Source organism: Scomber scombrus, chromosome 11, assembly GCF_963691925.1.
Source record: "Scomber scombrus chromosome 11, fScoSco1.1, whole genome shotgun sequence".
In the NCBI taxonomy this organism is placed as follows: Eukaryota; Metazoa; Chordata; class Actinopteri; order Scombriformes; family Scombridae; genus Scomber; species Scomber scombrus.
This window is the reverse complement of record NC_084980.1, coordinates 4,419,315-4,445,894: the sequence shown is the minus strand read 5'-3', so window position 1 is coordinate 4,445,894 and position 26,580 is coordinate 4,419,315. Positions and strand designations below refer to the sequence as shown.

The following is a 26,580-nucleotide window of genomic DNA, read 5'->3' as shown; positions in this document are numbered from 1 at the left end:
AATATCTATCAGTCAATATCTACAAAGAAGCATATCAAACCAAATAAGTAGCACAACTCAGGAAACTAATACTTATACAAAAACAAATGTCAAAAGAACCCAATAGAAACAGGTTCTGTGAGGTCCTGATGTCACTGCTTTTACTTTGAAAATATTGCAACTTGTGGTACACACAGATAAAAGCTTAACACTCACCTTAACAACCCGATTTAAACCCTGCAGCAGCACTTCCTGCTTGACTGGAGATTACATCAAACACAATTAACGGTGTTTGTGGATAGAGAGCCAGCAAGGAATCACTTCCTTCTCTATGAAAAAGTATTGCTATGACAACCTTGAAACTCTGCTCCTGTATATGCAAATTGCCTCGTGTATTCTCTGCAACGAATAGGTTTATGAGTTACAATCTTAACTTCACAATTATTGTCATTTATATTTTCATTTCTGTAACACTTCAACATTTCCATCCACTGAGCGTCATATACTGTTCAACACATCCACCCAAACTACACCCTCTTTCTAACCTCACCAGCATCATCATCTACACCTCTATATCCATCCACTCCAAGGACACCCCAGCGGGTACATTTTCATCAAGATGTTCCAGTACAAAAATAATACCGATTGAAGTGGCAACTACTGTTTGTGTTCCTATGTCTAATAGGCTTAATTAGCAGTGAACAGGGATTTCAGTGGAATTAAAGACTACAGAAACCTCTCCACTTCAAATCTTTACAGTCACATCATGAACGATGTTAGACATCTTGAAATTTGAAACGTTGTGATTTGCAGGCTCGCTGGCTGTGTGTAGTTCCATGGCTTGTTGGTATGTGCTTTCATCTAGCCAAGAACTTCCAACTCACACCAATAACAAAGAAAGCTACCATATTTTAAGACGAGATGAACAAGGAACCAAACGATGTACATACTGAATGTAAATGCCATTGTTGAAGGTGTTTACAAAGAAAAAGAGCAGCTTTTCCTTGTTTCAGTCACCTCTCGTCTTCTAGTTGTAGATTTGTCCACAGTGCCCAATAAGTCACATTGCTAGGACAACTGTGCTGCAGCATGCACACGTCAATGGTTGCGGACAGTGTGCACACAGCTGCAGGAGACATGGTGCATGAACAGGCAGAAGAAACATGTTGATTTAAGGATTTAAGCAATGAAGTCAGCTTGTTTAGTTTATTTGTTTATTAAAATGACAAACGTGCAGTTTTGTGGCGCTTCATGAAATAAGGTCACCTCCTTTGATTATATAGTTTATTTTAACCATTCCTTATTAAAATTAGAATGGAGACATGATGACCACAATAAGTGGTGAAATGTAACTAAGTACATTTACTTTAATACTATACTTAAGTACATTTTTGAAGTATTTGTACTTTTCATGAGTACTTATTTTTGATGCTACTTTATACTTCCACTCCACTACATTTCAGAGGGAAATATTGTACTTTCTACTCCACTACAGTTATTTGACAGCTTTAGTTACTTGATGTTTACTACCCTGAGTTGTGGCTGAAAGCATCATTGCATCAGACAGATTCAAAAAGAAAGGAAGAGGGAGGACAATGGCGTCTTCTGTTAGTCTGCCTAATGTCCAGCGTCATTATAAAACTGATTGACCGCAAGCTTGTGTCCGCTAACATCAGATGACGTGGGGAAGAGGGAAATATTGTACTCTCCACTCCACTACATTTATTTAACAGCTTTAGTTACTATTCGGATGAAGATTTGACACAATGGATAATATAACAAGCTTTTAAAATACAACACATTGTTAAAGATGAAACCAGTGTTTTCTTACAAAAAGCAGTGTGTAGTCAGGTTCATATTTCAGATGTCTATGAGTTGTTAACAGCTCCACCAAATAGTGATTTTTACCTTTAAACTTTTCTATTTTTGGGAACAGATTTATGTATCATAACTTTTTTCTTCTTTCCTCTCCCATTAATCATCTGATGACCCCTCACATTTATCTGCTGACCCTTTGGACTAAACTAGCTAACTGTATATAAAGTAGTGTAAACTAGCTCCACGTCCAGCAGCTACAACAGTAACATGCTGCTCTAACACTGATGCTTCACTATTAATAATCTAATGATGTCATATATAATAATATATCAGTCAGAGGGACCAAACCACTACTTTTACTGTAATACTGCATACTACATCACTCATAATATTGCAGTACTTTTACTGTAATACTGCATACTACATCACTCATAATACTGCAGTACTTTTACTGTAATACTGCATACTACATCACTCATAATACTGCACTACTTTTACTGTAATACTGCATACTAAATCACTCATAATACTGCAGTACTTTTACTGTAATACTGCATACTACATCACTCATAATACTGCAGTACTTTTACTGTAATACTGCATACTACATCACTCATAATACTGCAGTACTTTTACTGTAATACTGCATACTACATCACTCATAATACTGCAGTACTTTTACAGCAGTAGGATCTTTTCATGACTTTTACATAAGTAAAGGATCTAAGTACTTCTTCGACCTCTGACAACAACCTTGCAGTTAGTGCAGGTGTACTAACATTAATTAGGATGGCTTACAACATGTTATTGGAAAAAGAATCTTACATACTCTGTTTACAAGCTGCTGCTCTACGTGTGTGTACGTGTGGATACGTGTGTACGTGCGTGCCCTCACTCGTAAAGTGTACGTGTGCTAACTGCTTCGTGAGTCATCCTTTGCTGGTACCACCTGCGTCATCGTGCCATTTTCATCCTGGAGAAAGAGACTGAGACTGAGAGAAAGGCGTCTTATGTCTGCTGCAGTGCTTTTAAAAAATAAAATACAAACACAGAGGAAATGAAACTGATATCACAATAGGATGGGAACGTGTTACATGCTAAGAGATATTCACTCAAGCGCACACGTTAATATCTTGGATGCACAAGATAAGAAAATATTATCTTTCGGGACTTTGGGGACTCTGCACTAATGTGAGCTCGCCGCTTCGAAGAAAATGTCAGGTTTCTAAGAATATGAGCAGTTAAATGAGCCGTTAGTGGAGGAGAATGTAGAGATTCAAATAGCCCACACGTCACTAACTTTTCATCATGCTGAGTGGCAGTGGGAAACTATTATCTCTCTCTCTGTTATTATCTCATCTCTTATCCCAGTGGGATAATATAAGCTGAAGAGTTACTGATTAAAATGAACACTAACCTTTTAGAAAATTAGAGAAACATTTATCCATTTTCCTTTAGGAAGCAGAGGTTTTGACTGATGGGACAGTGTAGTAGTGTCAGTGTACAGTAATTATGTATATACGTATATGGGTAACCTGAAAAACCTACTAACTATTATCATTCCACATAGCGTATTCCAAGCTTTTTTTCTTGTATTTCTATTATTTATAATGCAACAACAAATTAGACTTTTTAAGGATGATATATGTTTGATATTTTGGAATATCCATCCAACCCAGCCAGAAAGTGAATCATTTTATTATCCAAAATGTCAAACTGTATCTTTAAGGATAATTGTTGGGCAGCAAGGTGTGGATAACCCCCCCCCCCCCGGCTTTCTGGCCCATAAAAATATGACGGAATTGAACCCAATTAAAAAACATAAGTGATATTTCCTCTCCAGTGGGACACACCAGACTCCAAACCTCCTGTGGATCATAACCTTTTCAAATCTTGATGTTTACTATCCTGAGTTGTGGCTGAAAGCATCATTGCATCAGACAGATTCAAAAAGAAAAGGAAGAGGGAGGACAATGGCGTCTTCTGTTAGTCTGCCTAATGTCCAGCCTCATTATAAAACGGATTGGCCGCGAGCTCGCGTCCGCTAACATCAGATGACGTGTCTCTTAGCTGTTACAGAGACGTGGGAAAGTGATCTGGATGCAGAGAGTCTGATTCACGCTTCAGATCTCGGCAGTGTGACGAACAACAGACCAAGTTTCACTTTCACCTTTCACAGCTTACTTCTTTATTTATTTATGATGTGTTGTGTTTTCTGCCTCTTTTTTTTTGTTCTAACAGTGTTTTTTGTGATGTAACCCTTGCTGTTAAATTTTTCCACTCCCTTTCTTGCATCTCTCTCTCTCCCTTGTTCCCTGTCATCTCTCTACTGCCGCTATCTAATAAAGGCATAAAATTGCCCTTTAAAAAAACAGGAGAAAAAAAGCTATATATATCCTACTTGTGGACAAAGTTGACAGATTAAAAATATGAGTCATTTTGGTTTCCTTGTTAAAAAAAAAAAAAAATCCATTTGCACTTAGAGCTGTGCTTCAGTCTTTCCTCTGTGACTGTGGTAAATCTAACAGTGCAGAAAGACATCAAAGAACAGCCCACTTAAACTAAGCTAAAAGGAGCATCGTTGATCTTTTACCTTCCATTCTCTCGTGTTAGTTGCTTGCAGTTCTTCCTCTGCTTAAGAACGGCACGTGTCAACACACAACCCCCCCCCCCCCCCCCCCCCCCCCCCGACTGTCCACTGCAATATTCTGCTGCATGTGCTCCGTCTCACCTTTCAGTGTTTCGTCCTGTGCTTGTTTAATTTCACATCACGCTGTTTATGGAAGCGATCTGTTATTAAGTCAGTATCCTCAACCTTTTAGATAAGTTAACATTCATTTTGAGAGGAAGTTTATCTCGAACTTTCTCATTTTAGCAACAATTATTGTTATAGAATGTCCCCCAAATGTTTTTTACAGCCTCATGTGCTGATTTAATTCTCTCGTAACGCAGACAATGACAGAAAGTCTTCCATAGTTACAGTACAAGGCTCTGTTTCCTGTTAACTAAAGCTGCCAGCTGATCTGCTCTTCTCTGCCGCTCTCCTCTTTCTTTCTTTTCTTTTTTCTTTCTCTCCTTCATTCTTTCCTTCCCTTCTCTATCTGCCCTCCCTCTATCTCTTTCTTGCTTGCCTGTGTGTCTCCCTGCCTGTCTTTAGGTTCAGATAGTGCACAAAAAGCTGGACTTCAGCCATATCACGTCTCGCTGTGGCTCCAAGGACAATATGAAACATGTCCCTGGAGGTGGCAATGTAAGTACTGCTGGAGCTGGAAGCAGACTCTGGTTTAGGATGGATGCGACGAAGGTTTTATGCAAATTTAAAAAAAAATTCGGTCATGATCAATTGGGGAAATCTTTTTTTATCCTGTAAAGCAGCCACAAAAAAGCTCGATCAGTAAATGATAAAAGCAGAAATTTGTAATCGTGTTATGTAAATTAGATTCTCCATGACTGGATGCATTATTATATATCATTTACACCTGATTGGACTGTATTTACACAGAAATTAAGTCTACACAACAGATTGTAGATCTGACTTTTACCTGTTAAAAGAAGAACAATCTGACCACTTTTCTATATACTTAATCCTTATTTATGCAAGCATGAGAAGATCTAATATTGGTATGAAATCTAATCAATCTGTACTATAATCAGTATACTGCGTTATCCCCTATCAGGACTCTGCTTGCTGAATTAGAAAATCTAATAAAGGTTTTTTTTTGTACTGAGCATCCATCAGTCGTGGAAGCAATCGGAGTCCAATTTAGAAATGCAAATATCAAACATTTAACATGAAAGGTTATCACTCAGAATGAATGCGCTGTAATTAGCACATTAATAGCTCCCCTGTGTTTGCATTTCAGTTTGATTTCACTTAAAACCCACTGACCACAGGGTCCTTATACCCACCCTTCCAGATGTTGCTCCCATCTGCTCTTAACACCTGCTGCACTATCATGTTCCATCTCTGGGCTGCTCTCACAATCACCACTTCGCCTTCTTTTAATTCTGTGAAACAAAAATGCGAAAGGTAGAGCGAGAATGGCCTTATGTTCATATGTTGTCTCGTATTGAAACTGTACTATTTCAATACCGAAGAGATCTGCTCAAAATATATTGACATGCACAGTATTTGCTCAAAACAGGCTTGTTTCTTTTTGTCTTATTTATTTTGTATGAATACCTCAGAGCACTGTGCAACGATTCTCTTACAAATGTAGTTAGAGGAATACAAGAAAAACAAGCTGGGCCTAAGAAATTATTCATAGTAACTGGGTGCCTTTTTAAAAAAAGTGTTTTTGTCTGTAATATCAGTTTACAGAGTTTTTTTTTGTGTGTGTTCAGTACACTTCCTTTAATCTCGTTCACTCTCATATGGAAGGTGCATCCTCAGTAAGCCAATATTGCAGCTTTGGCATTAATTTGCAAGAAAAAACTGCAAAATAGTTTCAAAGTTTACCCGCCTGAAACGGGAAATATGATCAGCATCTGATCTTAACACATTTTCCAGTATATTCCGAATAGTTATTGCCTTATTTATTTATTTTTACCATTTTTTAAAAACCTTTATTTCTGTTTGGGGTTTATACGGTATTTTACTGCTCATTTTCTCGTACGTCATGTTCACGTGAATGATGGATGGATATTCTTATTTATTTTCCTTCCATGTTTCATTCAATATGCTCTTCAAGCACATTTATTGTAATCCTATGAGGTACTACTGTGTACTGATACACAGATACTATACAAATGTCAGCATTATAGGATGAATACATTATAAAGTGAGCAAATGTTCAAACGTTCTGTCTGGAATGATATCATGAATATTTGAATTCGCTCAGGTTATTAATATTTGACCTGTTTAAGCAGCCTCTTATGAAGCTCCAGTGTCAATCAGGTAATCAGAGCTGTTAATGGTTTGTTTGCTAATACAATTTTAAAACCAGCGAGGGTTGAAGTCAACTGACTGTTAGAGCCCCTCTGTGTGTCATCACATATGTAAATCGGATTGATCTCATCCCACACTGTGTCAAGTCAGGTCGCTGGGGTCTTAAAATCCATCAAAGCCAGCAGCCGCAGACTACTCAGGATTACCACTTAGGATCCTGAATGTTAATAACTGCCTGCTCCTGCCCTGCAATTATTGCCTGTCCCAATTTATATGCATAAATGGAATCTCATCAACCAGACTAACAAAACGAAAAGGCACCTTGAGTAACAATAGAACAGGTCCATGTGGGTGATCAAGCATGGGTAGGTAGTCCAGAATGTGCTGTTGCTGTGTTGTCTGCCATTCTCCCACAAACTCACATTGTATTGTAGAGACAGAGTGTCATCCTCTCTATAAATGCACCAGGTGCATGGTAATGGATCACAGTGGGGTTTTTGAAAATTGGTTAGAGTGGATGCTGAAGTATCGATGCACTGTAGTGGATGTGACATTTTTATGAATTAGTATAAATCTCTCCTCTTCCCCAGGTGCAGATCCTGAATAAGAAGGTTGATCTGAGCAAGGTGACGTCCAAATGTGGCTCCAAGGACAACATCAAACATAAGCCAGGTCCGACTTAAAAACATCCGCCTCTATTTTCCTCCCTAAGATTTATTCTTTTCTATTCTGGTCTCAGACTAGCCTTCTTTTTTACTGCAGGTGGCGGTGATGTCAAGATTGAGTCCCACAAGCTAAACCTTAAGGCTAAGTCTAAGATTGGATCTATGGACAATGTGGGTCCCGGCAATGGACAGACCAACGGACACAAGGTCAAACTTTAACACAGACTTTAATATTATTAGTAAACAGACAGATAACCTGTCACGTTCTGTTGACTCATTGTGCTTTTACAGGCTTTAACCACTAGATGGTGCAGTAGCATGAGAGAAGTACACTGGGGAAAAAAACCTGTGTGTGTGTGTGTGTGTGTGTGTCTCTCCCCCTACCCCTGCGTGTCTATCTATATTTGGCAACAGGACGAGAAGGCAGAGGAGAAGACATCACCACCAAGTGATGCTCCGGCAACCGGACAAGCAGGCGTTGCCAAGGCAACAGCACCAGGAGGTGTTGCTAAGGAGAATGGGGTGAAGGAGCCCATAGCTACTCCTTTTGGGGGGGACGGACTGAGGGAGCCCCATAGCATAGACAAACGCATCACTGAGACAAGTAGGTGTAAACGCACACACTCACGCACACACACACACACAATTAAAGCACTGAATGATTATAGCAAATTGCAGACGTTTGACCTCTCAGGATTCTCAGTAACTTTTTAAACAATAGAGGTTCATAAAAGAAGGCTTATCAATTGAAGCCAGTGATGGTTGATGTTAATGGGTGAAATGACGACTTTGGCTTGTACATTTTATTGGTTACCTTACAGAGAAATGTACAAATAGCATAGAGGTTATGAGGATTATTACACTTTACTCTTGTGTTTTTTAGTTTTGGAAATCCTCAAAAAATCCTCCATTATTATCGAATCCAAATCCCTTATCAAATATTATTCGTTTTACCTCTCATCATTTGCAAGTAACTAAATTCTAACTCTCAACCGACAATTTAGTCTTGGCATAAACACGACAGTTTTTGAAGGCAGCCTAATTGAATTCACAACCTGAAAATGAGATGATATTAAAACAGCGATGTGTCTTCACTCACAAACATTATGTAGCTGAATACAGACATCATTAAATCTGTCTGAGCTTAATGATCACTTCTTCAAGCTCATTTATTTTAATTGTGTAAGGTACTTATACCACAGTACACAGATACTATCAGTACCCATCCCCAATGTCCACTGCATCAACATGTGGAGAAATCCCAAAGCATGACTGGCCTGCTGTGCCTAGTTACAGTTGCTAAGCTATGATCGGACAATTGCCGTTCCAGGGGGTTTATCAGACGGTCAATTGCAGACATACTTGACAATAAATTGGTATATATTGCGTGCGTGACTGCATGCGTGTGTACCTGCTCTCTCTTATTGAGTGGGATGGTAAAAATAGAAGAGACACTTTACCACAAAATTAAATTATGTAGAGAGTCGCTGAGTAAAGATCAGCCAGTCTTAGTGGATAAATTAATCTGTGGCACTGCAGCTGCTTCCAGACTCCAGAGTTCAGAGGGACAGCAGACTTCTGCCACCCGATGCCAAACTCGGCCTAATTGATGGATGGCCTCAGTGATAATACAATATAAAACAGGGATGTTTTGGTAATTTTGCCCATAATTCATACAAATCTGCCCCAGACAGTAACAGCCTATTACCTACAGACCATCTGGCTGGTGAAATTTAGACTCTGGAAATTTCCGCCCATGTATCTACATCATGTATCTTCTATTCTTTGTTGGTGACATCGCTTTCCTTAATCCTGTTTTCCCTCCCCTCTGCAGATTGAGTCTCAGTGACCCGTAGTTTTTTGGCGGGACACGCATGGCGCTCGCCGACCTGCCAATCAACCGACCAACCAACCTACCACGGCGCAGTCACTTCCCTCTGGCCCGCCCTCCATCTCGCCCACCGCAGCACCAAACTGACCGTTCGCCTCTCAGTGTTTCTCTGGGGTCCGCCGCCTGCCAGCTTCCTGCTATCAATCCTGACCTTTGACCTCTCAGTGCCCTCGGGTTGACCTTTGGCCCTGCCTACCACAGAGAAGAGCACTTGCTGTTTGTCTGTGTTTCTCTGTGTGGGGTTCCACCAGCTTCTCGACTGACGAAGTTCCCTTGTAAGCACCCCGACCCCGAATCTAACAACCCCAATGCAATAATCCCACTATCGTAGTCAATGCTGTATGGAAGTATACTGAGCATAGCCAGTTTTTTCTTCAAATATCTCCACCTATGAGTATAATTACTGTTTAAACACTTGTCCTCATAGCCGAAGCACCCTGCCTCAGACTTCAAAACCACCTTTATCTCCCAATCTTGTTAGCAATCATTACGCTGACACCGCTTTTTACCCCACATCCGTTCACAGCTCATGTCCACTTAGTCCCAGAACACACTAACCAGCTGAGGTCTTGTTACCAGGCAAGGCGAGGAAACCTCTGCAAATCTACAATATCTACAGTACTCGCACAGTTCTCTCACTATAGGTAACTCTACAGCTCACTCATCAAATGTTATCTCCATTGTCTCCTCCAAATTCATTACGATACTTTAACCCTGGACTATTAATATCTTCACGCTCACAGCTAGCAGTGACCGGTGCAAAGGACAAGGGCTGACGAATGAAGAGTTCAAAATCGATGTAGAAAAAGATGCGCTCGTTTATTTTCGTGAGGGAATTTTTTGATGTCCGTGTTCAAATTAGAAAAAAAAAATGTAATGGTATGATAATCATGGAGAAAGGTGGGCATAAAATGATGGGGAACTTTGCTGCTGTTTTGGTTAGACTTGGCTCAAAAAGCTTTTCGGCATTGAACACAGGTATATGATCCGGCTGCCAAGTATTTTCACGTAGGATCACAGTTAGCATTTGACTTTGAAGGGGGGAATATTACTTCAAGCTGACGGTTTAACTTTGAAACAGGAGTATTAAACCACTCTGTAATCCTAACTCTATATGATGAGTGTTTAACCCTAGCACTACACTGCTAGCCCCTCCCCCCTCTTGCAAGTTAAAACCATTAATGAACAATACACTGTATGTAGCACTTTTCTTATTGCCGACAATGTCGACCACCATGTCACAGGCTGCTGTGTAATGTACTAAATCAACATAAACAGGTGTATTAACATAGGGAGTGTTGACAGTTATGATCACATTCTGCTGGCCTGTACCTGTAACACCTATAAAAACAGTCCTGGTCACATGGTATTAGCACAAGTCCATAAACTACTGTGGATATTTCAGCACTGCGGTTTGAGTTGTTGAAAGTATTTTTTAAAAAGAAAAAACAAACAAACAAACAAACAAAAAAACACCCCAAGCAATAGACCTTTTTCAGTGTGAGACGTACAATCCCTTAACCTTTAACTCTAAATGAGCTCACATACTTATATCTTCCATCATTTGCATGGCATACATTTCAGAGGCACTAATCCCTTAAGTGAGGAATCTTCTACACCTGTAATTCTTTGGTTCCCACACAGTCTAATCGTTAGGGGGTGTCAAGCTTGACCCTCATACACCTCATCTTCCTTGTGGGATCGGTCACTCTGATGTGTATATACAGCCTACATGTGTCTAATAGAGACAGACAGACAGACAGCACCTTTCTTCTCTCGCGCATGTGGCACCTCCCGGTCATGTATTTCACTCCAGTTGAGAGGGGTGGGGCAACCGACCCCCCACCCTCTTTAAAGTCCTCCTACTTAGCCGGTGCGTTGTAGAAATCCTCTCTGTGAAACCTTACTTTCTTCACACACATACACATAGCAGCACACACAAGCGCAGAGATACACTGGAAAGCACACACATGCTTGTTGGTGTGCATGCACACATAAAGAGAAATACAAACACACACAAACAGAAATCAGCACCCTAAAAAACAGTAAGCTGCTCATAAAAGCATCTATCTCTGTTCTAGAATGAAACCAACTCTTTATTGTGTTTTGGTGGTTTATGCTGATATTGTTAAAACATGAGCTGTGTCAGTGTGTTGTTCCTCATCATAGTCATTGTCAGACATTTTCATAATAGGCTCACCTCACCCGGCCTCCTTCTCGTCTATTTTCCCCTTCCTTTGTTTCACTGCACCTCTCTGACAGCAATACAGTGATCTTAGCTGGGGACGCCTCCCGTTACCCGCACATACAGACAGACATACAGACAGACAGACAGACAGACAGACAAAGAACGACCACACAAGTTAACAGGTAGTCAGGAGAGAGGCATGTTGTGTCATTTGAGGGAAATAATGTTACATTCATGGCAAGTCTGAAGTTGGAATATTCTTTGCAACTTTAAAAATGATCTACTGATTTATTCACTAGAGACTCTGTCTAGTAGATAGAACCTACTAAAAGCTACAACCAAGCCACTTGAGGTGACTACTGCACAGTAGCAGATGATCGAAATGATCAAGTTTCTAGTTTATATTTTACCCTACTTCTGTAGTGTAAAAGTGCGTTTTTTTAATGTTTTTGTTCAGCACGTTTTTTTGTATAGGATATCACTGGATATTTAAAAGCTATTAAAAATAATCTAAAATCCTCAAAAGATTAAAATGTGATTTTAGTACACTGGACAGCAGGAACTGCCCAGCTCCAAAATGCCATGAATGCAGCAGTATTTCAGCAAGGCAGAACCAAGAAAGGCCTGCAAATACTGTAGTTGGGAACATCCAGTAGTATGTGAAGTTGTCTTTTAAAGGGAACAAAATCTGTTCTTGTACAATAGAGATCCACATTTTAAAGAAATGTTTTTCAAAAAGGATCATACAGTAGCACGCTCGGTTTTAAAGGGAATGAAAGACATAAGCATGATGTCGTCATTATTTCTGCTCGGCTTCAGCCTGTTTGTAAGATTTTAATACGCCACCTTAAATTCAGTTTTTGTCATTTTCCGATTCTTGTAAAACAACACTGTGATGTGATTTTCATTTACAGACCAAAAGCATTATAGTGAGTCAGAAGTTAACACGAGTAGAAGCAGCGGTCTGAATGATGAAGGTTCTCTCCACTCCACTGTAATTCTATGCATCATGCATTAAATTCCGCGATTGGTCTCCGGTGAAACAATGAAGGATTAGTGACGTGTTATGTGGCGTGTTGCCGTAGTTGTCAGATGTGTGAAGTGTTACCACTGCATCCATCCTGTAGAGTGCGCTGCTTAGCCTCTGGAACACTGATAGTCTGGCTCTGAGACTTAACTAAGGCTGACTGAGACAAACCATACATCACCATTAGAGAAGCTACAGTAGAGCTACACACTGTCTCTCATCTAAACTAGCTTTGATGACCACGCTATATTATTGTGTCTGGAACACTAAATACTACTCAAATCATATTAATTATGTACAGCTCCCCTTCAAACTCTAAAGTCTTGTGCATTTCTTGATGCACTGAAGTGATATAAAAGTTGCTTTACTGTATATCGGTCAAACATTGTCAGCTGTGTACTGTACATGTGTGCTTTTGGGAGCAAAACAGTCTTGGTAGTTAGATACAGTTATGATAATCAAAGAGCAAATGCTCAAATAGTCAAACAATAAAGACTTAGACGACTACAAAGCACCATATAAGCATATTTGATATTATACTATTCCCTCCAAATCATTCCCATGAGTTGCCTGTAAGTAAAACATGATACATATATGTGGATCATATGTGAAACAAAAATGTGAATCTTTCTTCAGGAATAGAAGAGCAAAGGGACGAAAGCACTTTGATAGGTGTAGGTAGCGGTGTGTGTGTGTGTGTGTGTATATATAAAATAGGAACAAGTAGTAGTCTAAATGTGCGTCGGGAAGCTCGGTGTATGAGTACGTCACCATACGACGAACAAGCTGATGTTATGTATCCTGGATGACACATTGGTACCCCTTTTATCTTGGTCAAGCTTTGTGGATTTTAGTGGAGCTTTGGTCATCGGTGTTGTGCTATTGGCTATGATGGTTAGCACTCAACTCTCCAGTCTGCCCTTATGTTGTTTCTGGTTATTTAACTTTCTGACCAAGCTGCAAATTTCATAATTAGGTCAGCCAGGTTAAAGAAACACACTGAACTATGAGGGGCGTGGCAAGTTGTCGCCTCAGTCAGTATGTTTCACGGACTGAATTTGCAGCACTTCAGCATACAGTATGTTCAGTAACTGTAATTGATTACGATTATCATAGAACTGAAACTGTGTAGAACCAACTTTAATGGTTTCTTATGATATGCATCTAAACCTTTGAGGTTTGTGCTGCGACATGTAAATCAGATATAAGATTTGATGAAACAATTACACCTTAAATGACAGATTACTGTAATATTTAAAGCAATATATGTTTGAGAGAAGTTATCCAGACAGCTGAAGATTTGGCAATGAATCTACAGCCCTAATATTGTGACTTTGCCTAGCACTATGTGTGTATATGTTGACTGATATTGCAGTAGTACATACATGACTGATGTGTAATTTAGAAACTGACTCAACTACAAAGTAACAAAACATTTAGTTTTTAACCATACAATGTACCGCAAGCTGCATATTTTGGTCTTTTAATTACCTGATTTGAGGAATACTTATTTCAAATGTTTGAGTTAATTAAACACAAATTGGTATCAGCTGATAAGTTACCAGATTTTTTAAAACTCAAATATCTGTCTTGGGATCTACATCAGAGATACTGCACATACTGTATGTTAAAGCAGGAGGACATGGACAGAGTTAACTATTAAAGGAAAAACTGGTTCCAATCTTCCCTTTATGTGGCCTCAAAGGAGACTAATGGGCTACCTTATCTCTTAAAGTTGAATAGGTTTAAGACTAGATTTATGCTTATGGCATCAGTAATAATCAGTACAATTAGCTGAGGGAAGAAGTTAATGTTGCAGCTTGGACAAAAAGTACTAACCAGATTCACTCTGATGTCCGTCCACAACTGTTTGATCCCCAGTTATACTGTAGCGCTTGAACACCACCCGTCCACTAGTATCTCACACTGCCCGTTGTATATAGATAGCACCATGTTTTTATCACTCCAGAAGTAACTCGAATAAATGAAAACTAAACAAAAAAGAGAAAAAAAAAATCTTACTTCTTAACAGGGTGTTGTGGATGTCGACAGATGAATTTTCACATTCATAAACCTGTTACCTTTTAAGGTTATTAACGGTATTATTATGATTATGATTATTATTATTATAAGACTGAAAGCATAAGAAAGGAAAGGTGTATTTTTTCTTTTTTCAGAGTCTGCCTTTTTTCCTCCAAGAAAAGGGCTGCTGAAGTTTCAAGAATGTTTTTAAAAATGTATTAAAGATGCAAGATTATGAATACATGTATGAGGTTTGTCTCTGTTCTGTTTTGGAAGATAGATCACATATGGAAACACTATTTACTGGATTCAAAGTGAGGGGCAGGAAGGGCGGCAGTGTGTGTCGTGTTTGGTATGACCTGACAGATGACTCTGAGAAAAAGTTACAGAAAGAGAAGGTGGAATCACAGAAAACTAAACAACAAACTTAAAAATGGAATAACAAAGTTTAGTTAATAGTACAAATTAAAAGTAATCTAATTAGTTTCCACAATCTGATTGGTTTTTGCTGTGATTTAAAATGCACTACATGTGGCACTGGACACACACTGGCAAACCCTTTCTTCCGCCTACTGCCACCCCCCAGTTAGACTAACAATAACCAGACTTAGTCTTTTGGCATGTGGTACAAGGTAATGTTCTGTATTAGACAGCTCCTATATACACCTTGACATACCTACCAACACAGGACTGAAATAAAGAAAGATTGGGACAAAATTATCTTTTAAGTGTTGACAACCAAGGAAAAATCATGTACAATTTCAGAACGAATTCGCACTATTGAAAACGTGTACTAAATGAATAGATGCTGAGCTCAGAGCTACTTTTTAACTTGTCCTTCTAAAATAAAAGAGATTTGCTAATTGACTGAAATGTAACTGGACAAAGTGAGAAATTCAGAATAAAAGGGAGTGTTGGTAGATATGCATCTGGAGCCCCTAGCTATGTCTCCCACCTACAGAGGCTTGTCGGCATCACAGCACTGAAAAGTAGCTTTCTCTACTTGTGCCCTTAACCAACCTACTACATTTAAAACCAATATCCAACTGTTCTCAACTGAACACTTTAAGCACTCTTTGTTGGTCTTTTCTTGGGCACTTACTTACTTATCTCCCACATGCCCAACTCTGTCGCCCCTAAATTGAGGGTAAACAAGCAAAATAATCTACTTTTCAGTGCTGTGGAGCGGATCCACTGTAGCGTGTGCTGTTTTATTCTGTAGGGCACAACACCATAGCAAGAGCATGCAGAAGACAACAAACAAAACTGCTGGTTGTTAGAGGCATCTGTCCTATTAGATAGAGCTCATCTCCCCCCTCCCCCTCCAGTTCTGAATATTTGGTATGAAAGAGATGTTCATTGTGATTATTTGTTAACCAGTGATGTGAATATTAATCATGAAATAAAAAGAGGAGCAAACGATCAGGCAGTGTCACAGTTGTGTCATTACTTCTCTGTTCATTTACATATTTACTGATTGACTGTATATTAATCATTTTATATATTGATTGACTTCTTTTAAACGAATATTAGGGCATCATTTGCAGTTAATCCAAACTATACATTCTACAGTAACCCAAGAGTGCACACAGATGTATGAATTTTTAAATTCTTACTATCTTTTCTAGTCGGTAAGTGTATATTTCGTAACTACTCACAGTTTTGTGTAGCGTATTGTTAAGTGTTGTGCCTTCTCATAATTCAGAATGACCTTTCATTATCCTATGTTGTTTAAAGGGGAAGGTTAGCCAACTAAGGTGATAGAGGGCAGATAATCATAGAAACTATTTAAATGCCTATAAGTAAGTGACTTCTTTTCTCTAATTAAAGTGCGTAATTTAAATAAGTTATGCATAATGCAAATGTTCTTCTCTCCCTCCTCTAACCAACAACTGTCAACCATAAATAGACCCTTCAATCTACTGCAGTTAGTTTGATAGAACTGTGTTTTTCTCAGGGGTGTCTTCTTTTACACTGACAACCCATATAAGACACAACACTTGTCTTAGTTAATATTATTCTTGCTAACATGATCAATACAATACTTAAAATACCCATGGCAATACTGATCATGTCAGCAAGAGTTTAAAGTCATGAAGTGTTCAGTTCCTATCCCTTTACCTCCTGGGAAAGCATTGGTGAGTGTGGCAAGTTCAACCAAAGTAAACTAATAATGAAGTCAAAGTATTCAAGATGCCACTGATAAATAATAACTGTCTCGATTTAACCGGCTATATCGGATCGGCCGATATTTTACATTTTATGCAATTTGTGAGATCGGCTGTGATGTCTTAATTCGCCGATCCGATCAATGTCGTCATTGTCTTGTTAAAACTTTTTTGCAGATGCTCCCGTTGCATGGATTGCAGATGGCTTGTGTTTTATCTGTCTCATTTACTCCGAAGAAGTTCCACACCACCGACATGTTTGTTTGAATCCGACAGCTAGTTTTGAGCCCTGTCACGATGTGACTGACAATAAAGTTTTTTGAATCTTGAATCATTAGCTGTCGGATTCAAACAAACATGTTGGTTTGCAATCTGTGCAACACTAAAAGTACCTCGTGGGGGAGCATCTGCAAAATGTTTCAACACCACAAATTGAATCAGGCCCCTGGATAAGGAACACAAGGAGGAGCATGCAGAGTTTAAGAAACGGGGCGTGGAAAAAAAAAAAACCAACACCGAAACGAATGCTAAAGCAATTTAATTACAGTAAGTTGTTGCGCCCATTATTTCTGTCTACAGTTATTTTGGTTTGACCTAACTGAACTTATGTCTGGCAGGTCCTTGAATACCCTTTAGAGGTCATTGATATTTTACCCATTGCATCTCTGTCAGTTTGGGGCATGGCAAAGATTGTTAAACATTGGCAAAATGCTTGAGAATACTTTTGTTTATACTCAGTAAACAGTAAATTAACAAGTTATTTAAATACACATATTGCTCCCTCACGTGATCGGATCGGTGATCGGTTTATTTAAACTCACTAATCGGTGATCGGCCCCAAAAATCCTGATCGTGTTTTTGACATAGAGTGCCAGTTTTTAATTTCTTGTTAATGAGTGTGCCATAATCAACAATAAGTAAAATTATGATACAAAATACAAAAACATCCATATAGGCCACATGGAAGAACATTTTAAAGATATTTTTCCATTATTTACAACAAGGGTTTAGGAATTATGTATGGATCCCATTTTCAAACCACTTTTTTTTTTTCAGTAACTCATTTAAAACATTAACATTAAAACATTAAAACATGCATTGGGAGGAAATCAAAACGGAGACCACAGTGTGTCAGTGAATCAAAAAAAAAAAAGTATATTATATCAGAATGCTGCTATCTACATGAAACATCAACATTTTAATTTTGGAAGCTGACTTATGTATTTATTTATTTGAATGTGGCTTTGCTCCTCTCTCACCACGGACTGACGCGCTGTAAACTGGAGCAGGATGACACCCAGAGGAGATTTATTTAGAAAGGTCCTTATTATTACAAAGATGCTGGAACTTTGTTCTCTATTATAATGTAAAAAAACAACAAAGTTAGCAGATCTTTGTAAGCTCGCAACGTGTGTCACTGCTGCAGCGGTGCACTTTTACACACCACGCTTCAACATGTGCTGCGGGTCAGTTTGGTCTGTAAATACTGAAACATCACAGCAACTAGTGTCTGAAATACATCTGTTCAACACACTGAATCACCACCTGCCTGTGAACCTTTCTGCTTTTCTTTTTATTTCTCTGTACATCGTACAGCAGTAACAGCTCATCAGTAATTAATTGCAAGCAGCTGGAGCGTGCAGCTCGTGCTTGTCACCGCTGTTCACAGGACGCTATACATCAAATGCAGATGCTCACATCGTTACAGTCATTGTTACAGACATCCCAACTCTCCCACATATTGATAGCGACTCCTTGACGCCCGCAAATAAGATCCAATCTCCCGGAATCTGGAGTGAGCGAGCAGAGCGCACACTAGAGAGTGACTGCGCGTGTGTTTGTGTGACTATAAATGCAGCGGGTGTGAGAGCAAAGCGTCCTTATAGCTCTGTGTTGCCACTTATTAGACCGATCGCATCACATCGCACCCCCGCCCCAGACCGACACCAAGGGCCCTGGTTAACAGATAGGTAGCTGATGGCAAGGAGATGTGTGTAGGACAGCGGCCCGCAGCGCTGTGGGAAATGTGGGTGGGAGGGCGCGCTGTCAGTCAAACTAAAGAAGACAGGCTACGCATAGAGCAGGTGCCATGGTTAACAGGTGATTTTAACTGCTGCCGATAGGGTACTGCTTTTGCCAGTGTGCCAATGACTATGCTGCGGCGTGCCAACCGTGGCACGTGTGCCTAAGGTTGCCGACCCCTGGTGTAAAGCCTAGCTGGTAATATGCAAAAGCATGCTACACAATGGACCAGATGCAAGAAACACTCGTATGCACAGATTTGTTCTTACATCATGTGTTTTGTTTTTAAATCACTGATGCTGACTTAACAGAGACATGAATAATGTCGATTCGCAGGATGAGCGAATATAATATTGTCCGTATTTTAGAGACCCCACCGCAAAAAAATTCAGACGAGCTCATGTCTTACTGAGGAGAGCCAAGCTAGTAGATCACACCCTGACTGATGGATTATGTCCCGTTCTTTAAATTGCACTTCTGAATTCATAATCCCGATGACATTACTCTGTTTGCAAAAGTATTAGGCTATTTAACAATTTAGGTAAATATATCAGTCATTTAAATTGACAATTAAAACTATGATATAATGCAAGCTTACAATATAAATATTAGCGGCTGAAACTACAAAGTGACTTGTCCACAGTTACTTTTCCACAACACAAACTGACTATTTATTAATTACTTTTATTCATTTAATTGAAATATCGGTGATTGAGGTTATAGTTTAGTTCCCTGGCTGTTGACCCTAGCGAGATGTTTTTTGGCATCTAATTCATGTTCAATCATTTTTGTTTTTATTTCTGTGACTGTGCGCGCAATAGCCGAGACAGTGTTCACAGCACGGGTCATTTTTCCTCATTCTTTGTCTTTCTCTGAACCTTTAATTTCACCACTTACACACTAAATGATAATATGTGTTTCTGTTTATCTATTTCAGAGAGCTCGTAAAGTTCTTCTTCTTCTTAGTCTTTAGTGCCATTTTCATGAATGGAGTTTCTCCACAACCTGCAGGTCGCCTGACCATATGGTATTTTGGGGGCGTCATTCATATTAACTAGAACAATGCGCCCGTTGGGCAGTGCAGCATGTTTACTTGCCAAACTGCATGCGTGTCTTGGTGTGGAGCTGTCCATGCTCTTCTGAAGTTTTGATTCCTCTTCCTGGTTTTGTCTGTTGTTTTCCACTGCTGAGCTGCCATTCGTTGTTAATCTTAAAAGTCAGAATGTTGTCTGAAATTAGTTATACATAACCAGGGGCCACATGTTGGTTATGGGCAAATGTCTGAAAAGGTTAATTGGAAGTACCTGTAGCTGCAGGTGTCTCCAATGATCTCTTCAGTCTCATTTGCTGCTGACTGTCCTCAAGGGGCTCAGCTGAAAAGTAAATATTTCAAATGTGGATTTATGCAGTTGACTAAATGATCATTTATGAGTGTAGTAGTCAGTTAGTAGTTTGAGATGAGATCCACACAACCAAGGTTAGTTAGGCCATGCGTGAATAAGATTGTGTATGTAAAGCACAATGGATGAGTACCTGTAACCTGAGGTGGCTCCAATGACCTCTTGTCTCTTTCACTGGCGATCATTCTCACGTCGCTCAGCTGAAAAGTAAATATTAAAGTGCGTTTTTTATGCAGTTGAGTACATTATAATCTATGAGTGTAATTGAGTCAGATCCACATAACCAAGGACATGTTAGGCCATGTGTGAATGAGATGGTGTATGTAAATGAGAATTTTTAATGCTGTTGCTGTGGGATGAATTAGTTAGATAGGTAGATATTTTATTAGCATGGCAATGCTAGCAGGTAGGTAAGAAAGTGAATCAGCAATATGTTTATGTTTATTTGTAGGGGAGACCAGGGCTTGTTGTCACATTTTTTACACTCTTATATATTTCTTGGAATTAATACATCTTTTTTTTTTAAAAGTGTACCAGATGAAAGACCAAAGTCTCAGGTATATATTTTGTATTCATGTCATTTTCATATGTTGTGTCAGTGCAGAGTTATAGGCAATCAAATGGAGAGTGTGAACATGTGACATATTGCCCCACCATCGGGTAAGTTGTCTCACTATACGGGGTAAGATGTCACACTGGATTTTGCAACTAATAAAACAATGTCAAAATTATTGTTCTTTTTTTTTTTGAGTTTGAAAAAGTCATTGAACATGGCCATTGACTATGGCTCTCAGCCTCAAATGCCTGTTTTACCTTTCTTAAACTCCAAATTCCAGATTGAATTGAACTACAAACATTATGAAATTTAAACCAGTCCTGAAATGTGGCCATAGTTTCAACAACAACTGGAAGATCCATTCATAAAAACTCAAACAAAACCTGACAAACGAATTTCCCCACTAAGTCATATGTGACAACTAACCCCAAAATGACTGAGACATGTTGCCCCAAACTACCATGTTTGCTAAAGCTAGCTCTAGTTAAAAGTTAGCTTAATTGGTTGATTGGTCTAATAAGCAGCAACATAGAGCTATCAGGATGCTTTGCTCTCACGTGAGCTCACACAAACCATATACTGTATATAAGAAATGGACGTAACATCCGTGATGTCACCCATTGGTTTGTGGACTGCTGCTCGGAAGTCAATAGTTTCGGATCTGGGCAGCGCCATCTTGAAAATTTCCGGTGCATGTCGGGAAAAATAAAAACATGGATTCTACTTATATGGGCATCAGGAGGAGCAAGAGGACAGAGCGGGGAAGGTTGCGAGGGCTGGATCTATCACAGTCTACACCGGCAACCTGGTGATGCTAACCAAGTTAGCTGATACGACTAACTATAACCACAAAACTCTGGAGAAAACTGTCGGTGTGAAACAAGTTCACGACTATTTCCTGCAGTCTATCTTTCCGCGCTCCTGAACCTGTGAATCAATCAACCTGTCCATCACGATGTAGCCACACCCTAATGCATACCCTGCTTTATCGTCAAATATAAAATCAGGGAGGCCAAAATTTAACAAATGAACATCATACTGCATTGAAGTAGGAGAAACTAGCGATTGAGACGTTAAACACATTTTGAAAACGTTTACTAAAGTTAGAAATCAAGTGAGAAGTTGGTGAATTCTCCATTGACTTGTAGAGAGACGGAAGTCCTTTTGACACCAAAACGGTCACCCCTGGTGGCCTTTTGATAGAATGCAGTTTTACGTTACTTCGGCCCTGGCCTCATTTCAGAGGACCGGAACTCCCCGCCTGACACAAACACACACACACGCGCGCGGAGACACTCTCTAGCGCGTGCTCTTGCTTGCTCGCTGCAGATTCCGGGAGATTGTATATAATTTGCAGGCGTCAAGGAGCCGTTATCAATATGTGGGACACTCCCGGGAAAGTTGGGATGTCTGCACTAAAGCAATAACTAGCGCTATAGGGGTATTTGTAGCACCAGAGATGCTACTGTTAGGATACAGTTAGGACACTGTTAGGACAGTTAACACACTTAATTGTTCAGGGATGGCTATGGACATTAGGCTATTTATATTTAGTTTTTGTTTTGTTGTGAACTTGAATATCATCTAATATGAGGAGTGCACACTGCAGTTAGAAAAGGGTCACTACATGACCAGTTGACTGCTGAAACAAGTAATTGTTACAGTATATTGCTACTAAATTATTTAATTTTGACAGTAAGGCCTTAGTGTGGTACATTGCAAACAACTAAGGGTGGGAATCTTTGGGCACCTCACGATTCAATTACGATTCAGGGGCTACGATTCGATTATAAAACTATTATTGATACATCTTTAATTTATGTATATTAATGCACTTTTTCACATTTATTTTTGTCTCACTAAGCATTCATCACTTGCAATTTTTAAAAAACAGTGCATTTGTAATTAGAAAAAAAAAGTTAATTTCCATTATATTTTATTAAACTAATGGAAATGCATACAAACTGGAAAGTTACAACTGCGTTGTACAGAACCAAAGGTAACAGGTATTCTCATGTTTGTTGTGTTGCCAAAATATTGTAGCGTCCGCCAGCCAGGACGTGTGGAAATGACGACGCAGTTATTCGGCAAACCACCATTTATTACTGAACAGTACAGGTTACTGTTGGCCGTAACCACACCAAAACAACCAACAAACAAGTATTTAGCTGCAAATCCAACTATGTACTGCTGCTCTCTCCTCCAGCTTCCTCATACACACACAAGCACGCACACTCACACAGCCCTCGTCCCCGTCACACTCGCACTCCGGCCCCTACCTACTCATCCAATCCCAAACATTTAATTCACTCAGAAAAGAACATTACTGTAGGGTCGCTACAGTATTTTATTTTAGCGCGACACAGCTTACATATAACTTGGCTCTTGTCCAGTTCGCCTCCGGCGTCGACGTTTTAGAAGCAGAAGTGTTTCCACACGTCTGCTTTTAAATTGGAAGGAGCTGGTCGGATCTCACGGTGGGATGGGTAGCTGCGGTCAGCCTTTTTTCCCCCCGTGTGGCGTGTCCGCTCCTGGTGCGCTCCCCATAGTGTCCCGGAGATGTTCCGCATATTACAACCGTCTGTATTATTATATTTAACAGATTTAAATAATCAAAATTTGGACGTGTGTGAATCGATTCAGAATCGTCCACGTTCCCCCACCCCTACAAACAACTGATGGAGATAATATCACTCATGACTAGTCTAAAAATGGCATAGGCATCTGTGCTGAAAGGACAAAAAAAAAAAGGATCGAGAATCAAATCGAATCGTGACCTTAAAATCGAAATAATATCGAATTGAGGATTTGGAGAATCGTGACACCCCTAATATTTAGGCATGAAAGGGTTAATCAAAAAGTATAGTACCTGTAGCCTCAGCTCCGATCACCTCTGTTGTCTCATTCTGTGGCAATTGTCCTCACAGCGCACTGCTGAAAAGTCAAGACAGTTTTTTTTAATGAGATAATGCATATATATATATTGATAATGTGATTTCTGAAAAATGCTTATATAGGCTATGACACACAGACTAAATTGTAATATAGTGGACACAATGCATGAAAAGGTTAGGCTTAACATGCATAATCACATTTGCTATTGAAAACAGTCATATGTTAAAAACAAAAATCTAAGTAATAATTTCTATATCTTGGTAAGGATGGGTAATAATAGAGGAAAATGTGAATACTCATTAACTCAGAAAAATGTAATATTTTATGCAAGTATTGTCTGAAAAAATATATTTTACCTTGTTTTAACCTGTATTACACCAAAATCTGTGAGCGTCAGAAATGGTGACCTGTGTTGCTGGCTCTCTGCTGAAGAGGTTGTTTATAAACCTAAACTTCACCTTAACCTCAGTGAAGACCTCACATCCAGCCCTAATTTAATAGACAGTTGAAAAGGAAATGTGTTGCTTGTCAATATACAGTCCCCTCCAAAAGTATTGGAACAGTGAGGCCAATTCCTTTATTTTTGCTGTAGACTGAAAACATGTGGGTTTGACATCAAAAGATGAATATGAGACAAGAGATCAACATCTCAGCTTTTATATCCAGGTATTTACATCTAGATCTGATACACAACTTAAAAGATAGCATTATTTGTAACGGAACACCACATTTTTAGGTTTAAATATCACATTTATTTAGTTGATGAAGTTAATCTAAAGAGCATGAGTCTTAATAGTCCTTATAACATCCTTACCGTAGCATTACCTACTGTGTATCTAGGTTACCATGGTTACAACTACTGTGTATCTTAGTTACCATGGTTACACAGAGTTCGTTGCTGCGGCTGTAAAACAGTAAATAAATAGTTTGAACATCATATAACTCCCGCGAAATGACTCGTATCGCTTTAAGCAGAATTTATCCATCTAACATCCAGTAACATCTGGACAGTCTGAAGAGACGCACAATTAAATTATTTCTTCCGCGTTGAAGTTAGCAGATAGCTAACCGGAAGTTAGCCTCTCATTCATCCAGACTTGAAACTGCATTCTATCAAATGGCCCCCAGGGGGCGACCGTTTTGGTGTCAAAAGGTCTTCCGTCTCAATACAAGTCAATGGAGAATTCACCAACTTCTCACTTGATTTATAACCTCAGTAAACGTTTTCAAAATGTGTTTATGGTCTCACTCGCTAGGGTTAGGGTTGGGCACACGATCAGGGACGCATTATGTTCCTCTGAGACCAAGAGGAACATAATGCGTGAATTCATGTCGCGGAAGGATAGTAACATGGTTGGCAGGCTGTATAGGTGAGTAGCCAAGATTAGCATTAGCATCTGTGTGGATTGTGTTTTGTGGTTTCTTACCTGACTTCTCTGGAGTTTCCACCTAAGTTAATGTCATTCGGCGTTTGGCGGCATCGCAAGTATTTTCCAACAGTCAGTGCCTGACTTTAACTCTTGTAAGGCATGTTGAAAATGTTCGTGACCGTGGATAAATACCTCGTTGTCTTTCTCCTCCCGTCGTTCACGACCCTACATACGGTGTCTGGTCTCTACGCACATACGTCACACGCTGAAAAAATAGTCCCAGGTTGCTGTGGCTCCGGAGTCCCAAATAAAAAGTATAACTGCAGACTATTTATTTATCATTGAAATAGAAATTTAAGTTGACATGAAATGCGAAAAAAATGCCATATGCAATGTCTGGCTCCCTAAACCTTGGAGGAGATAGAGGGGGTTGGAGAAAGGTGAACGGATGACAAACATCAGGTAAAAGTGGAACAACTTTGAACTCTTGTACCTCAGCTAATTTATACTGGCTAATGTAACAAGTGGTGGAGGAAATACTGAAAATACGCCACTAACTAAATCTTGCATTCAAATGGCAAAACGTACAGCAGTATTAGTTGCAAGGGAAACGTATTCATTGACCCAGAGTGTTTAATAGCTAAAAAAAATTAAAAAGACATTTTTGTAATGATGACGCAGCAGGCGCAGCAAAAGGCGGGAAATTACTGCTGAGTGGGCAGGTTTGATGAATAGATAAATCCTGGTTGTAAGTGGAAATAGACAAGCTGCTGTTACTGTGTACAGAGAAATGCATTTAAATGTGAAGTATTCAAGCTGCAGAGGGCGTTGAATCAGCTGCTGTCTCCACTGTTACCTTTAAAAATGTAAGTACAATATCTGAGTCAATGTTCCTAAATGGAGTTAGTAGCTCGTCTAAATTTAAAAATGATAAGCTAATCGTAAATTAGCTAAATAAGTAAGATAGGGTAGGGTAGGGTTTTGCTTTCTTATCAGGAAGGTTAAAAAACCTGTATGTTCACATTTGTAATGTATGTTACACAATATAACTTACACAGTAGGCATATACTAGTTAGCTTTAAAATAATTAAATATAAAAAGTGATAAATGCACTGGAGTGTACTTGTCCCACATTAGTCAGTGTCCCACATTACCCTAATCCACCCTACAGTTGCTGTCTTGTCTGTATTTACTTTTTTGTAATGGGGATAACTTCTCTTCATATCAGAAATGGATTGGAACAAAAAATAAATATTTAAACCAAATGCTGTAAAAATGTATTTTCATACTTAATACTTCATACTTTAAAATAAAATAGCATTTACATTCTGATATGTTTTTGTTATAGTGTTTATTGACTGAATAACTTTCATTTGAATTTGTGAAAGAATGAATATTGGACCCCAAAAAAAGTTTCTTGCAAGAAGACTTAGAGCTTAGAACAAACTAATGGTTTAATTTGATTAGATGTTTTGTAGTTTAGCTTCTCAAAATGACACATAAAGGTGAGCTATTAGATTCTGTGAGGTACATGGCTTTGTTGGGTTAATATAAGCTGCTGTATTTGAAATTTCACAGAGCTCATTTCAAAATAATGTGGTATTGTAATAAGTCAAATTGGTTATTAAAATGAAACTTTAGCCAAGCCAAGGGCACAATAACTATAACATGATTCTGAAAGTGGTTTTGGA

The 26,580-nt window shown here is 39.1% G+C and overlaps 1 protein-coding gene across 1 annotated transcript in view; it reads left to right on the top strand.

Moving 5' to 3' along the window:
• LOC133990423 (microtubule-associated protein 4-like) overlaps positions 1-9,545 on the top strand; it is a 92,301-nt gene extending 82,756 nt beyond the window's left edge. Inside the window, exons 14-18 of the mRNA XM_062428737.1 lie at positions 4,955-5,047; positions 7,276-7,357; positions 7,448-7,557; positions 7,765-7,954; positions 9,185-9,545. Of these exons, the coding sequence (XP_062284721.1) occupies positions 4,955-5,047; positions 7,276-7,357; positions 7,448-7,557; positions 7,765-7,954; positions 9,185-9,189 (480 nt within the window). The 3' untranslated portion in view covers positions 9,190-9,545. The remainder of the gene's footprint in view (positions 1-4,954; positions 5,048-7,275; positions 7,358-7,447; positions 7,558-7,764; positions 7,955-9,184) is intronic.
• The last annotated feature ends 17,035 nt before the right edge of the window (positions 9,546-26,580 follow it).